Genomic DNA, 18,972 nt, shown 5'->3' with positions numbered 1-18,972 from the left:
CGGCGAAGTGCATGGTTGAGTTATTTTAATGTAATTCTATAACTAATGGATCAAATGAAATTTTATAAATTGAACATGAAAGAAAAATAATCAAGCTATCTTATGGTTATAATAGAAAGAAATAAAATTTATGGGCATAAGTACGGCGTGGGCGGAAATTGAGCCTTACATGAATTTTGTTAAAAAATTATTTAAAAATGTGTAACTAATACAATTTTTCTTATAAAACTCTCAATTTTGCACAACTTACCTTTCCAGCATCTTACTAAGTGATGTTTCATTCAAAAAAAGTCTCAAAAATTTAATTCAAACAATATGACGTCTCAAAAAATGTAATTTTTTAAATCTTCGTAGTTTTATAGAATTACCACCATTTTAAGACGGTATTACTCAAGTTTGAACAGATCTATTACAGTTTTATAAGTGCTTTTTTTAAAGCTTAGGATGTAATCTTTCAAATGGACTAAATTATTTTACTTTAGAAATGAAATAAACTATTTCTTTTTAAGAAAATTAAGAAAGATAACAAAAATGTAATACAAAAACCGAAAATTACCAGCTAACAAAATGTTTATACAAAGTGTTCAAAAATTTTTTCTGTAAAACTTACCTAAAATACATTTAATAATAAGCTTCAACAATAATAAATGTACAGCAAAAATTTTTTTAGCTCTTTTACAGTATTTCTGCGTAACTTGGAACCTATTGATAACTTTTTTATTATCAGTTTTACGAAAAAAAGTCATTCCTTATAAAATACTCTGCATCGTATATAATATAAGATGCAATCATCAAATATCAAATTTAATTAATGTTATACGAGGTATGTCAAAAATATGAATTTCACTCAAGAGTAAAATACATTTACATTTCACAATATCGAAAATTGTTATTAAGAAAAGTTGTTTGGAATTAAAAAATTTGTTTTAGTGTTCAATTACATCCTTATAATTAAAATATTGTGAAGAATAAAGGCACTTAACTCTTAAGAAAAATTCATATTTTTTACATACCTCATATAAAATTAAAAAAGTTTGATATCTGATGGTTGTATCTTAGATTTTATACGAGGGAGAGCATTTTATGAAGAATAACTTTTTTTCGTAAAAGTGATAATAAAATAGTTATCATAATTGTAATAAAATGATGATGAGTATCCGTAATTTGAGAAAAAATTGAAATTTTTTTTTTTTCGATTAGAATGATGTAATTTTATATTTAGACATAGTTTCTAATTTCAAACAACTTTTTATAATAGCATTTTTTGATATTCTGGAATATAAAGGTACTTTACTCTTTAACGAAATTCATATTTTTGACATAACTCGTATAAAATTGATAAAATTTGATATCTGATGGTTCAGTTTTAGATTTTTGACTATCCAGAGCATTTTATTAAGAATAACTTTTTTTCGTAAAATTGATAATAAAAAAGTTTTCCATGTGGTTCCTAGCTACGCAGACACACTGTATAAGAGCTTCTGTATAAGAATTTTCAAATTGCAATGCCATATTCGGATTCAGCATAATCAAAAACAAAATAGAAACATATTTGATCAAAGTAAAATGATGAATTTAACGATATTTTTAAAATTATTTATAAAAAAAAATGGTTATTGTTTAAACAATTAATAAACAATTAGTGGCCAAATCTGCGAGTAGAGCTTTTTACTTTAACATGTATATAAACTAACAAAAACAGTTTTAGAAAAATATAAGCTTGTTTGAATTTTTTCGAAACAATGCATGTTTTCGTTCTAATTGCACTCCCTATATAGGTACCCTATATAGAATGTCCCAATATAACAATGACATAAAATATCTATATTTACGTCGCTGAAAAATACTAACCTAGAAATTACAATTGTCATTTTACCGTTGATATTGTGAAGGTACTGTCACGATCGATTAATTTTGTGACAAATTATTTGTATTTGCATCTTTAGTTGCTTATCTATTTAGAGTATTGTAATCGCCAACCACAATGCCGTATAGACCAGGAAGGATCTGTTTTTAGGTGGATGTGAGAGATGGCATTCGGATTTTTGCGGATAAAGTTAGGTGATAACTTCGTTAATAATAATTGACTTATGCTCCTTCCCAACTATGCCCGGAACATTAATAAAAAAATATTAAAAAATTTCAAACAATTTCGTTTTTTTTTCTACTTTCTTTGCTTATAACTTTAAAACGATTCATTTTGGAACAAAGTCGTACAGGAATAAAACAAAGATAATTAAATTTTCTATCAGATACGATTGGTTAAAAATGTCTTAATTTAACACCCTTGCTGCAAAATAGCAATAAATATAAAATAAGGAGGCAAAACAAGCCTGTTCTTATTCAATGTTTTTCCATCACTTAGGTTACACTTGGAACCTTCCTAATTCGCTTAGAAAATTTTTGTAATGTGCTAAAATCGTCCACCAAATTTCATTAAAATTGACTTACTAGATTTTGCATAATAATTTTGCAATCTAAACTTTTTTAAAAAATTAAAATTTTTTAAAATCTTGCACAACAAAAACTAGAACATACAAAGATTTGTCAATTTTTTTTTACATATAAAGAAGCACTCCATCTATCTAATGTATTTTACAGAATTGAAATCGGATTATTTAAGCAGCCTCAGCAATATTTTAAAATTATAAACAATTTTTTGGCTTATAAACAAATTAGTGCTGTGTCCAGGAGGGGGTGCTACGGGCTCATTTATTTAGATGGACTTAACCAAGTTTTTTTATGTATTTTGACCCGTAGAACACGAATTTTTTGAGTAGCAGTTGATCCGGATGTCGATAAGATTGTTATAAACAAAGAACTTGAGGAATTACATAACATCGATTTTTCGCAAAATAAAACATTTTTTGTATTTCTTGGGTAATTCTAAGCAAAAAATGTTCTTACAAGTTTTTTCGTAGGATGCATAGTTTTCGAGATAAACGCGGTGGAACATTCAAAATAACGAAAAATTGCAATTTTTGAACGAGAATAACTTTTGATTAAAAAATAAAATAGCAATTCTGCTGACAGCATCTGAAAGTTTTTATTATTAAACAAAGCTATTTGTTTATAAGCCAAAAAATTGTTTATAATTTTAAAACATTGCTGAGGCCCCTTAAATAATCTGATTTTAATTCTGTAAAGTGTATTAGATAGGTAGAGCACCTCTTTATATGTAAAAAAATTTGCCAACTTCTAAAAATGGTCTACTTTTTGTTCAGAAAGATTTTAAAAAATTTGAACTTTTTTAAAAACATTTATATTGCAAATTTATTATGCAAAATCTGTTAAGTCGATTTTAATGAAATTTGGTAGATCATTTAAGTAAGTTATAAGAATTTTTTAAGCGAATTACTAAGGTTCTTAGTGCCACCAAAGTGGTTAAGAAACATTGAATAACAACAGGCGTATTTTGCCCCCTTATTTTGTATTTATTTCTATATTACAGAAAAGGTAATACCTTAAGACATTTTTGACCAGTCGTATATCATACAAAATTAAATTATCTTTATTTTATTTCTGTACGACTTTGTTCCAAAACGAACCGTTTTAAAGTTATAAGCAAACAAAGCAGAAAAAAATCGATGTTTTTCGAAATTTTTAAATATTTTAATTTTTTTATTAATGTTCCGGGCATATTTGAGAAGGAGCATAAGTCAATTATTATTACTGAAGGTGTCACCTAACTTTATCTGCAAAAATCCGAATGCCACCTCTCACATCCAAAAATACACGTTTTTTTTACAGATTAGTCCTGGTCTAGTATGGGAATGAACTATTTGTCATGTTCCTTGATCTGAAGGCGGCATTTGATACGATAAACAGAGAAATACTTTGGGAAATACTGGAAAGTTATAATATACCGAAAAAGATGATAAAAGTCATAACACCTATATATATATATGGAAGTAGAAGGCCAAGTACGATGGATAATGGAGAAAGATCAGGCACGTTTAAATGTGATAAGGGAATTAAACAACGGGATGGACTAAGTCCTCTCTTGTTTATAATAGTCATGGATACCCTGATTAAAAATACCAAAGATCAAACAAGAAACCTTCAATACATAGTAGGACATAAAAACTTAAATGTAATAAAGATCAACTCCCTTCTATACGCTGATGATATAGTTTTAACCACAGACACAGTAGAGAAAATGCAGAAACTAATAGATATTTGGCAGAAAGAGATACAGAATTTAAAAATGGAAATGAATCTCGACAAAACAAAACTTATGGTAATAAATGAAGATGAGAAAAAAGAAAGAAATACTAATATTATAGTAAGGGAACAAGTAATAGAACACGTATCTACTTTTGAATATTTGGGAAATATAATAACAAACAGCTGATGCGAAAACAGACATTGCAATAAGTAATAAACTGAAGAAGGCTACTAACGTGTATTACTCTTTAAATAATATAATTTTTGGAAAGTCAGAAATAGACAACAAAACTAAAGTCACAATATACAGGGTGTCCCGAAAAGATTGGTCATAAATAAAACCACACATTCTAGGGTCAAAAATAGTTCGGTTAAACCTAACTTACCTTAGTACAAATGTGCTCATAAAAAAAGTTACAGCCCTTTGAAGTTACAAAATGAAAATCGATTTTTTTCAATACATCGAAAACTATTAGAGATTTTTTATTGAAAATGGACATGTATCATTATTATTTCAGGAACATCTTAAAACAAAATTATAGTAAAATTTGTCCACCCCATAAAATTTTATGGGAGTTTTGTTCCCTTAAACCCCCCAAACTTTTGTGTACCTTCCAATTAATTCATTATTGTGGTACCATTAGTTTAACACAACGTTTTTAAAATTTGTTTGCCTCTTAGTATTTTTTCGATAAGTTAGTTTTTATCGAGATGCGGCTTCTTTTTTAATATATTTGCATGAAATTTTTATGGGTGTTTTGTTCCTTTAAACCCCCCAAATGTTTGTGTACGTTCCAATTAAACTATGATTGTGGTACCATTAGTTAAACACAGTATTTTAAAAACTTTTTTGCCTCCTAGTCTTTTTTTGATAAGTCACCTTTTATCGAGATATGGCTTCTTTTTCAAAATATACCTAAAAATGTAAGTTATAAATTTTTCAGATTATTAACAGGTGTCTATAACTATATACAAATATGTGGTAGATTCGACAAATATTCAAAATATCTCGATAAACACTGGCTTATCAAAAAAGTACTAAGAGACAAAAAAGTTTTAAAAACATTGTTTTTAACTAATGGTGCCACAACAATAATTTAATAGGAACGTACACAAAAGTTTGGGGGGTGGGGGTTAAGGGAACGAAACCCCCATAAAATTTTTATGGCGTGCTAAATTTCACTTTAATTTTTTTTTAAGATGTTCCTGCCATAAAAATTCCGCACGTCCATTTATTGGATAATTGTCAATCCGTAATTTTCTTTTATCAGTATAAATTAACATAAAAGCCTTTGTGTAACATATCTTGTACGTGACAAAAAATAGAGATATATTAGGGTTCTGGTTTGGTTCAGTTGAGTAGCCTTGAGCTAGACTTGCGCCAAACCTGGACATGATAGGGAACATTTTTTTTTATTATTGTAACTGATTGTAATTTTTTTCCCTTAAATAAAGTCCTTTATTATTATTATCCAGATTTAGCCATACGGCTCACACTCCCTCTAAGGGGAAAATTGACTCATCCCAGATACCTACGGCATCAAAAGGATTGAGCTCTGGTGGGACTCTTTCCGTGTTATCGAGCCCTAGGTGACTTGGAATGCAGGTGTATCTCCCAGAAATTTTCGTACGCATCTGGCCGTCGCGAGTAGTACAGCTTTCTGCATTGTCTTATAAAGATGTTCATTCAGACCCAGCTTTTTTATGCTTTCGAGGAGGGTCTTCGGAATGACTCCAGTAGTAGACATAATAATCGGTATCGTCTGGGTACTTTGCATTCTCCATTGCCTCCGTATTTGAATTTCTAGATCTCTGTACTTGGCGATCTTTTCAGTAAATTTACTACGTAGATTATTGTTGTTAGGTATCGCCACATCAATTAGTGTTGTTTGTTTTAGTGTATTAGTGTATTATTATTATTATTATTATTATTATATTATTTTCAATAAAATATCTCTAAGAGTTTTCGATATATGAAAAAAAATCGATTTTCATTTTGTAACTTCAAAGGACTGTAACTTTTTTGTGTGCACTATTGTATATAGGTAAGTGAGGTTCAATCAACCTATTTTTGACCCCAGAATCTGTGGTATAATTTATGACCAATATTTTCGGGACACCCTGTATAATAGCATAGTAAATCCGATAATGACATATGGGGCGGAAACATGGAGTGTGCAGAAGAAACATGAATCAATGATAAACGCGACCGAGATGAAATAAGTACATGAGAAGAATAGCTGGAGTTACGAAGTTTGATAGATTAAGAAATGAAGATATAAGAAGAGAGCTGGAACAAGAACCGATAATGAAGAAGATCGAAAACAAACAACTGAGCTGGTTTGGGCCCATAAAACGAATGGGGCGAAAGAGACTTACAAAGAAGGTACATGAAGCCATGCAAAATGGGAAACAGAAGAAAAAAGAAAAGGCCGAGGAAGACATGGATGGGCCAGATTCAGGATATAGATAAAAGGAGACACATGAGTATAAGGGATATGAAGAACTTGGCCACCAATAGAAGCGCTTGGAAGAAATGGATAAAAGGCGGACCCCGCCATCCGACGCCCTGAAGGGTACTATAAGAATTATGAGAAAGAAAAGTAATCCCCAACCAGTTATACGTCTATAAGTATAGGGTCGTTTTAATATGCAAATACCCGTCAATTTTCTAAGTTGTATGTATAATAATCACGGAGGTACATTTTTTTCTGTCACTTCCAACTTTAACGCGTTAGAGAGAATTCGATAATCTATGACGCACTGAAAAAATGGTTTGGGATGAACTGTATCTTGCGTTCACTTATATGGAATCTTTAGACAAAAATGACTCTCTCACTTACGATCATATCAACTTGTCCATCACACTGGTAATATATCTCTTCAGCTGTATTGTCATAATGGGCTACCGCATTGGATGGATTAGAAAACTAAAAATAAATGAGCCGTCATAAAATCTTTTGAAGATTATAAATATGTAAGTAATAAAATTAATGTAATTTTAATACTTTTCCCATACAATAAATAAAGCTGTAGCTGTAGCTTCCTTTCCTCAGGCAGTTGTAGCTTCCTCCGTGGATGTGTTAGTTGTTGCTCTCGAATCCTGAAGGTCTTCTAACATTACAGTCACATTCACACCTTGCCTACATATAGGCAACTACGGACTTTTTACTTACTTGATCTAGAATAATGGAATTTGGCGTTTGTTTATGAAGATAGTGGGATTTTCCGTACTTTCCATTTTCACTAAGAGGGTCTTCGCCCAGTGGATATCTTTCGACTGTTGCACCAAATGCTTTTATGATATCTTCTTTCTCCTTTGAAGACTTATCTGATAATACGATAATGCATTTGTAACCTACAAATAGAAGACAATTTATGTTGAAAAACTTATTGAAAATTTTGTTTTGTTTTTTTTTTTACGGTTGACAAGATGTACTTGCATTAAAATCACCTCTTATTATAGTGTAGGAAACAGATGATGAACCTCGCAAAATGGACACAGGTCCGGTTTTATTTTTTTTTTTGGTATATCAAGGGGTGCCTATTATGAGACTAACTGTTTCTTAAAAAATTTCGTCCTGGAACCCCCCTTTTCATCCCTTTCAAGGAGGTAATTTGTGGTTTTCGCGAAACGTAGCCCTTCCTGTACGTTTTGCAAAAAAAATATTAATTAGTAAAATGAAGAGAACTATATTTACTACTATTTCCCGACAGCATATGTCTATCACCCACCGTTTAGCGGGGGTGGCGCCCCAAAGTTGACAAGTTTTTAAAAAAGATGTTTTAAAAAAAATATTTTTCCCTAACTGTAATGGAAGTCAAGAAGAAACCCTGAGGCAATTAATCACAATTAAGTGGTTGATTTTTTGGTATAGGTTTCATTTAAGGGCAATTGCCCATTTTTTAGTTACAGGGTGTTACATTTTAAAAAACCCCTTTTTATACCATCTGAACCGCTTATGCTAGAGTAAAAAACTTTCAACATTTACCCATGTACACGTATTTTTTAGAATTTTGTATAATTCACCCCTATTTTTCCCCGGAACCACCCCAAAAAAAAGCAGAATTAATAAAGAAAGTAATTTTCTTGGAATCCTTCACACACCATGCCCTTTATTAAAATGCTTCATAAGTACATCATTTTGTACACGTTTTTATTACCCATGCATGGACACCAAAAGCGATTTTTTGATGCAACCCCTATAGCCAAACAAAAAATTTCAAAACGGGGATTGAAACAATTTTTTTTTTGCTTTTTGACATATATGGTATATGCTCCATCAATAAGGATTTTCATAAATATATATGGTTATTTGCAACATCCCTGCGGAAACTAACCCTATCCGTTGACGAGCATGTATCCTTGAAAGTAAACTGCAGAAACTAACCCTATCCGGTGGCGAGCATGTTTTACGATTTTCTCATTACCTATGAATTTTTTTGATACAAAACTTATACACAATTGAAGACCACTATTTTATCTACAAATAAGGTCCTATGCATTTTTTCGTATAATCAACCGTTACGACACAGTGGCGCCGTAAACCTCAGAAATGCTTGACCGGCTCCAGTTTTCGTTTTTTATTCGTCACCTATTCATTTTATTGATAACGTATTTATCGAAAATAAAAGAACACACTGTCAGCTACACAATACACAGTATGACCTATGCGTATTTTACTTTCTTTACACCCTAAAGCCACAGTGGTGGCCCAAAATCAATTTTTGATTATTTTCTTTATTAATTCTCCTTCTTGGGGTGGTTCCGGGGAAAATATGGGGGTGCATTATAGAAATTTGTAAATAATACTTATACCTGGGTAATCGCTGAAAGTTTTTTTACTCTAGCATAAGCGGTTCAGATGGTATAAAAAAGGGTTTTTAAAATGCAACACCCTGTAATTAAAAAATGGGTAATTGCCCTTAAATGAAACCTATACCAAAAAATCGGCCGCTTACTTGTGAGTAATTGCCGAAGGGTTTCTTCTTGATGTCCATTACAGTTAGGGAAAAATATTTTTTTAAACATCTTTTTTAAAAATTTGTCAAATTTGGGGCGCCACCCCCGCTAAACCTTGGGTGATAGACATATGCTGTCGGGAAATAAATAGTAGAAAATATAGTCCTCTTCATTTTACTATTAAGTAAATTTTTTGCAAAAGGTACAGGACGGGCTATGTTTTGCAAAAACCACAAATTGCTTCCTTTAAAGGGATGAAAAGAGGGGCTCAGGGCAAAATTTTTCCAGAAAAAGTTAGTCTCATAATAAGCACCCCTTGATATACCAGAAAAAAAAATAAAACCGGACGTATGTCAATTTTGCGAAGTTCAATCTCTGATTCCTACACTATTATATACTACTATTTCGACTTATAATATATACAGGGTGATTCATTAAGAATGTCCAATCTCTTAGTTGTAGATTCTAGACCTCAATATAAAGATTTAACACAAATCACTTAAATAAAATGTGCCTCGTTACTGAGTTACAGGGTGTTTTATTTTAAAAATTTAATACTTATTTTTACCCAGTGCTTTAAAACTATTTGGCATATCCTTGTCATACTTTGCATAAACTATAGTTACCGTACACCCTACTAAATTATGAAAAACAAACGTTTCTGGCTACTACCTGAGGCTTACGACAGGGAAGCATCTAAACATTCCGTATATGTATTTGGACCATAGGAGTTTTCTATTGGTTCGTTGCAGCACGCGGTAATATTTTAACCAATAGACGGCGAGGTTCCAGATGCGTATACGGAATGTCAGTCGGTCCCAAATTCATATACGGAATGTTAAAAATATCGTACACCGAAAAAGATAAGTTTTTTTAGAGTCTTTTAAAAGGAGATTGATTTTAAAATACTTGTTACTGTATTATTAAATAAAAATAAAACAATTATAGTATTTCGAATGTTATTTGGTGCGAAATTCATATGCGGAATGTTAATTATTCGTAGACCAAAAAATGGGACTTTTTATTAATCAGTTAAAGGAGACTGACTTTAGAATACCTATTTTATTAATGTATTATTAAAGAAAAATAAAACAATGATTAGGTACCTATTTGGTGCGAAATTCATAAATGGGAGGGTATAGATTTGAGAGACATATTTCTTTATTTGACTAAGGTTTCGCTTTCTCAGAATTTTTAATGACATGCACGTGTTTCATTCACAGTCATTTGTTTCGAGTTTCTGTCATGTGTCACATAATATTAATATGTACGACATACGTTATTGGTATATACAATAATACAAAACAAAAACGTATGACGTAGATATATTAATATTATGTGACACATGACAGAAGCTCGAAACAAATGACAATCGATGAAAAGCCCTATATATAGATATATATACCTATATATATATATATATATATATATATATATATATATATATATATATATATATATATATATATATATATCAATTATGATGTCACTACCTGTATCATAATGAACTTTATTATGATACAGATTTCCATTAAGATACAGATCTTTAACTATAGTATTTTTACTACAAAAACGTTATTACGTAGTTCAAAATTTTTGACGTAAGAGAACTGTCAAAACATTAGAATGTGACTTTTCATTATTGCCGTGTTTATAATAAACATAGCAATAATGAAAAGTCACATTCTAATGTTTTGACAGTTCTCTTACGTCAAAAATTTTGACCTACGTAATAACGTTTTTGTAGTAAAAATACTATAATAGGGCTTTTCATCGATTGTCATTTGTTTCGAGCTTCTGTCATATGTTTTATATTCTTTGTAATATAATAAATATACACGGATTATACGACATATGACAGAAGGTCGAAACAACTGACTGTAAATGAAAAGCCCTATAGAATCGCGATATGACATTCGCGATAAAGGTGGCACACGCGCAGTAACCAATGGCGAGTCAAATACATACGCTTTGACAGTTCTCAATATGTAAACAAACTGTCAGACTGACAAACTACTTAATTTGTTTGCGTTACAAAATTAATAAATTTGAATATATTTTTTTTTGTGAATGATCATAGAACAAAAATCGTGTATACAACTTGCATTTAATTATCATTATGACGCTCGTACTCTATACGAAACTCGTTTCGTATCCTTTATACTCGCTTCATAATGACCATCATTAAATGCTCGTTGCATAATATACTATTAAAAACCAGTCTCATTTTAACTGGGTTTAATAAAAATCGTCTTTTTGTTCTACGGCTAAATATTCGTAGAACAAAAAGACGATTTTTATTAAACCCAGTTAAAATGAGACTGGTTTTTAATAATATATTATGCAACGAGCATTTAATGATGGTCATTATGAAGCGAGTATAAAGGATACGAAACGAGTTTCGTATAGAGTACGAGCGTCATAATGATAATTAAATGCAAGTTGTATAAACGATTTTTGTTCTATGATCATTCACAAAAAAAAAATATATTCAAATTTATTAATTTTGTAACGCAAACAAATTAAGTATTTTGTCAGTCTGACAGTTTGTTTACATATTGAGAACTGTCAAAGCGTATGTATTTGACTCGCCATTGGTTACTGCGCGTGTGCCACCTTTATCGCGAATGTCATATCGCGATTCTATAGGGCTTTTCATTCACAGTCAGTTGTTTCGACCTTCTGTCATATGTCGTATAATCCGTGTATATTTATTATATTACAAAGATTATAAAACATATGACAGAAGCTCGAAACAAATGACAATCGATGAAAAGCCCTATTAGTTAAAAATCTGTATCTTAATGGAAATCTGTATCATAATAAAGTTCATTATGATACAGGTAGTGACATCATAATTGATATATAGGGCTTTTCATCGATTGTCATTTGTTTCTAGCTTCTGTCATGTGTCACATAATATTAATATATCTACGTCATACGTTTTTGTTTTGTATTATTGTATATACCAATAACGTATGTCGTACATATTAATATTATGTGACACATGACAGAAACTCGAAACAAATGACTGTGAATGAAACACATGCATGTCATTAAAAATTCTGAGAAAGCGAAACCTTAGTCAAATAAAGAAATATGTCTCTCAAATCTATACCCTCCCATTTATGAATTTCGCACCAAATAGGTACGTAATCATTGTTTTATTTTTCTTTAATAATACATTAATAAAATAGGTATTCTAAAATCAGTCTCCTTTAACTGATTAATAAAAAGTCCCATTTTTTTGGTCTACGAATAATTAACATTCCGCATATGAATTTCTCACCAAATAACATTCGAAATACTATAACTGTTTTATTTTTATTTAATAATACAGTAACAAGTATTTTAAAATCAATCTCCTTTTAAAAGACTCTAAAAAAACTTATCTTTTTCGGTGTACGATATTTTTAACATTCCGTATATGAATTTGGGACCGACTGACATTCCGTATATGCATCTGGAACCTCGCCGTCTATTGGTTAAAATATTACCGCGTGCTGCAACGAACCAATAGAAAACTCCTATGGTCCAAATACATATACGGAATGTTTAGATGCGACAGGGAACAGAGAATGGTTTACCCTTCCCAAAGTCCTTAGTTTTCGAGATATTATTGGATATTGAAAGTGAAACGGCGCGGCACAGCTATTTTGATTGATGTATTGTGTTCCTTCATTTTTCACTTTAAACATCTCGAAAACTAATGATTTTATCGGTAGGTAAGAATGAAGAGTATATTATTTACATAGAAAGTATTGGAGAATCGTGCAAATCTTTGCAAATACGTGCAAAGTTATAAATAAACGTAAGGGGAGCTTTTCAAAACTTAAAGTTAGGGGTTGTAACTAAGAGATGAATATTAGCGAATGATTTTTTCTACGCCTTATTAAAGTGTATTAGAAATGGAATAGATCAGTTCTGTTACATTAGAAAATCTCTATTGATTTAAGAAACATAGCGTGGATAAATAACTCTGGAGAACCCTGTATAAACAATAATATCTAGTATATATGTTACAGTTTAAGTTGATTATCCAGTTGGAGTTGACTATTCCTAGTTCGAGTCAACTCAAACGGCTGGCTTTAGTAAAAGTTCATCATAAAAATATAAAATGAAGATTTTTATTCAACATTTACTAGTACAAGTAGACTCTAGAATAGAAAAAGTATACTCTTCCCAGTGCCATTTCATCATCATCATAGTCATTAACATCTTAGTAGATGTGTTGTGGTTCATAATTGGGCTTCAGCAGCTCGGACAGTTTGATTGATAATATTTCTCCACTGGTCGCGGTCATCAGTTACATGTATTGCCTCAGTTACTGTTTGTTGAGGAGCTTTTTAGTAATGTCCGCCCATCGCTGTGGAGATCTTCCGCGTTGGCGTTGAGTCTGAGGCCTTCCTTGGACCACCAACCGCTCCATTTTGTGATCACTTCGATGGATATGACCAAAGAACTTTAAAATTCTAGAGTAAACGGTACTGGAGAGACGCTGATTCGGTTTAATTTCTTACAGAACCGAGATATTTGTACGGCGAGCCGTCCATGGAATTCGAAGCAGGCGTCTCCATGTCCACATTTCAGAGGCGTCTATACGTCGTCTATCTGATTCTTTGACTGTCCATGTCTCGCATGCATAGTAAAATATGGAAAAGACCAGAGTTGAAACGAGTCTCTTTTTGTTTGTCATAGTAATGTGACGATCACGTCATACCCCGTTTAGTTCACTCATTGCTGTTCTTGCTAGTTGAATGCGTCTTCTAATTTCGGGTTCACAACTGCCTGTGTTGTTAACTAGAGCTCCAAGATATATCATAGATGAGACTACCTCGCATCCCGCAATAGTTTGGGTTTCAGGAAACTGTTGTTGGCGATCAATAACCATGATTTTAGTTTTGTTGTAGTTAACCATGAGTCCAAATTTAGCACTTTCTACCTCGAGTTTTTTTAATAATTCAGTAATTTCTTCTAGAGGCTAGAAGTGTAGTGTCGTCTGCGAAACGCAAGTTAGATATCTTAACACCACCTAGTTTTACTCCTCCCTCCCAACCATCCAAGACTCTGCGCATTATGAACTCCGAATAGATGTTAAATAATAAGGGAGATAAAACGCATCCTTGGCGTACTCCCTTCTCCAAAGTGCATTTGTCAGACAGGTATCCGTCCATTCGAATATATGCCAGGTTATCTTGGTACAGTTTGCTAATAAGGTGAGTCAAGTGTTTAGGTACACCCATTGTCGTCAATATGTTCCATAGTTTGTCCCATCTAACATTATCAAAGGCCTTTGTATAATTGACGAAACATATAAATATCGGGATCTGGTATTCTCTGGCTTTTTCTATGATGTTTCTTACATTAAGGATTTGTTCTCTAGTACCTCTGCCCTTTACAAATCCAGCCTGCCCAGGTGCTATTTGCCAACTTATGAAGTTTTCTAGATGCCGTTGCAGTATGTAGAGGATCACCTTACTGGCGTGTGATATTAGAACAAGTAGTTGTTACAATTATTTGTTGAACCTTTCTTATGAAGAGGTATGATTATGGTCTTTCTCCAATCCTCAGGCCAGACGCCTGTGTGCCATATTTCATTACACAATCGATGTAATATTTTCACTCCACATTCCGGAAGATGCTTCAAGACGTCTGCAGTAATGAGATCATATCCTGCTGCTTTGTTTAACTTAAGTCTTTTTAAAGCGAATTCCACCTCGGAAAAAAGTATGTCAGGTTCAGATTCAAAACTAGTGTGGTGTGTCTCTGTTGAAGGAGAATGGAAAGTGGAGGTCTGGCAGTCAGGTACAAACGGGGTGTCCGCTGGCATCTGGTCCGTATTGGCGTATAAAGACTTACAATACGCCCTCCAAACATCAATAACCTTGTCCAAATCCGTCTGTACATTACCTTCATCATCTTTGATGATGAATGTCAGTGCCATTTAGTTAGAGTTAATTCACACAAACTACCGATTCTAGAAATTAAATGTTAATGGATATGTTCAAATTGTGATAAGTAGTTGAAAAGACACGCACACTCATCAAAAAGCGCGTGAGACTATACTCGTATAATTACTGAATCCTACACTTACTGAAATTACTTAGGTACTCGTACATTTACTGAATCGATCCAGGAATAGTCAACTCAAACTAATAAGAGTTGATTCTATTTTTCCGCCATTTACTTTTACCAGCTGTTACTAAAAAGGGTTAGGAAGAGTCTACTGCAACTAGTAAAAGTTGAATTAAATTTTTCAAATCAACTCTTACTGCTCATTTTAGTTTGAGTTAACTCGAACTAGGAATAGTCAACTCTAAATGAGAATCAACTTGAACTGTAACCTATACCATAATAATGAGTAAAGTAAAATCAATCGTTGATTGATAAATAGGTATGCCAGGTATATTTATCAATCAACGGCAAAATATTACCTTTAACAGCACATATCCAAGCCAATGCAATTCCGGTATTACCAGAAGTTGTTTCAATGATCGTCATACCAGGTTTAAGGGTGCCACATTTTTCCGCATCGTCAATACATCGAAGAACCATACGTTCTTTAATTGATCCAGTTGGGTTCATAAATTCACATTTGCCATCTATAACATCACAAGAGTAGGTCCGAATTAACAATGACAGAAAAGAGAAAAATATTTTTACCAAACGTTCGTAAAATCTAGTTAATAAAGTCTATGTCTACAGGCTGATTGATTAGTGTGAGGAAGCTCAGTAGATCTGTTATAGTGAAAATTACAAAAAAAAGTTATTGACAAAAATTGTAGGCAGCTTTAAACTCCACATTTTAACTCCACATCCTCTATTTTATTTTAAATTTGAAATCTGCTTCACTTCCACATCACAACAATGTTAAATTTTATTATGTTATACCGGGTATTTAAAAAGTTATAACCAATATAAGTGTAACTCCCTGTATAATTAAAAAGGAGTACAGGAACATTGATCTATTACAACCATAGTTTTCTAATAATTGTTAAAAATTATAAAACATATTCGTTTTCATAATATTCGTTAAATCAAATACAGGGTAAGTCAAAATGCAAGTACATTATTTTCTTGGTAATTTTAAATAGAACACCCTGTATTTTATATTACTATCGAAAAGTACTAATATCGTACTTAAAATTTTATGAAGTACTCCCTATACCTAAAGTTATCAGTTTTCTAGATATTTTTATTTTTCCATCAAAGTATTAATTTGGTAGATATTTTAACGTTTACCAATAATTATTATTGTGAGTTGGCCATGATTGATTTGTCAGAAACTGACAGTTTGATATTATTGTTTATTAATTCAATATTGGGATACACCGTAAATAAGCAACAATTATTATTTAGGAATTCAGTAATTAATTCAATTTAAATTAGCAATAATGAATTTTACTACTGATGAAATGGTAGATATGATCTGGATTTTGGGGGAATGCAATAAAAATTCATTACTATCAGCTAGCATTTATCAAGAACGGTTTCCAGATAGGCGGCAACCTAGACAAGATACATTTGAAAAATTGAAAGATCGATTTAACCGCACTGGTTCAGTGAATTATGAAAAATATAAACGAACAAAAACTAGTGTGACGAGAGTGTTGATGGCAGTTACAGAAAACCTACACACAAGTATAAGGAGTATTTCCAATGAACAAGAACTTAGTAAAAATACAAAAATAGACGGTTTAGTTTTGATTTAAATCTGTCTCCTGCCATCCCCCGATAGCGCTATTTCTAGGTCTACCTTTTGTCAAGGAGGCTATGCAAGAAGACAAATCTAAATCAAAACCTCCGTAGTTCTCGGTATACAATAAAACTATTTATACCGGAGTAAGGTTAGAACGCCCTCTAGAAATAGCGCTATCGGGGGATGGCAGGAGACAGATTTAAATCAAAACTAAACCGTCTATTTTTGTATTTTTACTAATGCCATACTCTGTATGAGAGTACAAAGACTCGTTTCATATAGTTTCTCTGAACCGCATTTTTGGAATATTTTCCCAGCGGTGCCTTTTGATATTTTGATATCTAGGTCAACAGAAAACTAGAATCGAGTCGCCATTTATTTCAAGAACTTAGTTACTACTCTGTTCAAAACATTCTATCTAGAAACAAGATGCACCCTTATATTCAAAAGCACCAAGAATTAAATAATGATGATTTTCAGAAACGAATAGTATTTTGTGAATGGGACTTAGAAAAAATTAATGAGCAGAGAGATTTTTTTGATCATGTCCCATTGAGTGATGAAGCTACATTTCATCGAAACGGTTCTGTTAATTGGCATAACTTTCACTACTATTGGGGGAGGGGAGGGTATGTGTGGGGAGGTATCGTCGGTAACCATGTAATAGGACCATATTTTTTTGAAGATAACTTAAATGGTGAGATTTATTTAGATTTTATCGTAAACCAGTTACCGATATTATTAGAAGAGGTTCCACTTAATATACGTTATACGTGAACAAATATGGTTTCTACATGACGGTGCTCCTGCGCACCACAACGAATTAGTACGTGGTGAACTTAATGATCAGTTTGGTGAAAGATGGATCGGAAGGGATGGACCGGTAAAGTGGCCCTCAAGGTAACCAGATTTCAATAAAATCATTTTTTTGGGGTTACGTTAAGAACGAAGTATATAAAATACCTCCATCAACAAGGGACGATATGAAAAATAGAATCCGAAGTGCATTTCAAAATATTTATTTACAAATGCTTAGTAATGTAAGCAACTCTTTCAATGGCCGCTTTCAAGTATGCATAGATGTTTTGGGAGGTCATTTTGAACACCTTACTTAAGTAAGATAAGTTAAAATTACTAATTAATGTCAAACTGTCAGTTTCCTATAAATAAATCATGGCCAACTCACAATAATTATTGGTAAACGTTAAAATATCTACCAAATTAATACTTTAATGGAAAAATAAAAATATTTAGAAAACTGATAACTTTAGGTATAGGGAGTAGGGGAAGTCGGGGCAAAGTGAACCAGTTAAGATTTGTCAAATAATATGACTTATACGAAGATAATAATTACGACTATTTTTTGTTCATACGATAGCAGAACCATTTGGCTACATATTCCAATATCTAATAACTAAAAAACAGTTTTCTGTAATATGCTGTAGACATATTTCCCAAAAGTTGCAAAAAGTTCACTTTGCTCCACAGGCGGGGCAAAGTGAACTTTGTGTTTGGGGCAAAGTAAAACATATCAGATCAATTAAACATTTTATCAGGAAATACAATTAAACAAACTGAAAACATAAAAGATTCTATATAAACTGGATTTTTCCATATCTGAGTCTTTTATGGAGAAGCTTTCCCATGATTTGAGATGCAGTTATTACCGAGATATCATCTACCTCTGGAAAGACGAAGATGTTCCAGTTTCCTCTATACTGTTTCATAAATTTTACTTCATACCCGTTTTTTAATGGATCTTTAACTTGGGCAACAAATTCTTTTTTTATTTTATCATTAGTTAGTTGAACTAATATAAAATCTTCGGCAAATACATTTTTCGTTGGAACTGCATTAAGCTGGTTTGTTTGCAAAATTTCAACATCTTCATCACTGAAGGTTTCTGTGTCACTGGAATCTTCGCACAAGTGGGCGTCATCAACATCATGGTCTTCGGAGTTAGAAGATTCTGGAACAGCAATTTTTCGTTTTACTGCAACTTTTTTTTCTTTTTTCACTATTTTTGCCTTCTGTTGTTCTTTTTCAGCTTTTAGGTCAGCAAGGTAAGGGGAAGATGTTATTACCGTTGTAGATCCTTTTTTCTCTCCTTTCTCAGAGCAGTTTTAGGAGCTACTTTAGGGAC

General features: G+C 32.1%; 1 protein-coding gene across 2 annotated transcripts in view; it reads right to left on the bottom strand.

The window, feature by feature from the left end:
- Positions 1-18,972, bottom strand: part of LOC114336915 (cystathionine beta-synthase-like) — a 208,254-nt gene that overhangs the window by 118,744 nt on the left and 70,538 nt on the right. For both annotated transcript variants that reach the window (XM_050654359.1, XM_050654358.1), the window contains exons 3-5: positions 15,565-15,732; positions 7,344-7,525; positions 7,011-7,097 (exon numbers count right to left, since the gene is read on the bottom strand). In XM_050654359.1, coding sequence (XP_050510316.1) covers positions 7,011-7,097; positions 7,344-7,525; positions 15,565-15,732 — 437 coding nt within the window. The remainder of the gene's footprint in view (positions 1-7,010; positions 7,098-7,343; positions 7,526-15,564; positions 15,733-18,972) is intronic.

This window comes from Diabrotica virgifera, chromosome 6 (assembly GCF_917563875.1).
Source record: "Diabrotica virgifera virgifera chromosome 6, PGI_DIABVI_V3a".
NCBI lineage: Eukaryota > Metazoa > Arthropoda > Insecta > Coleoptera > Chrysomelidae > Diabrotica > Diabrotica virgifera.
This window is presented reverse-complemented; position numbering and strand designations above follow the sequence as displayed.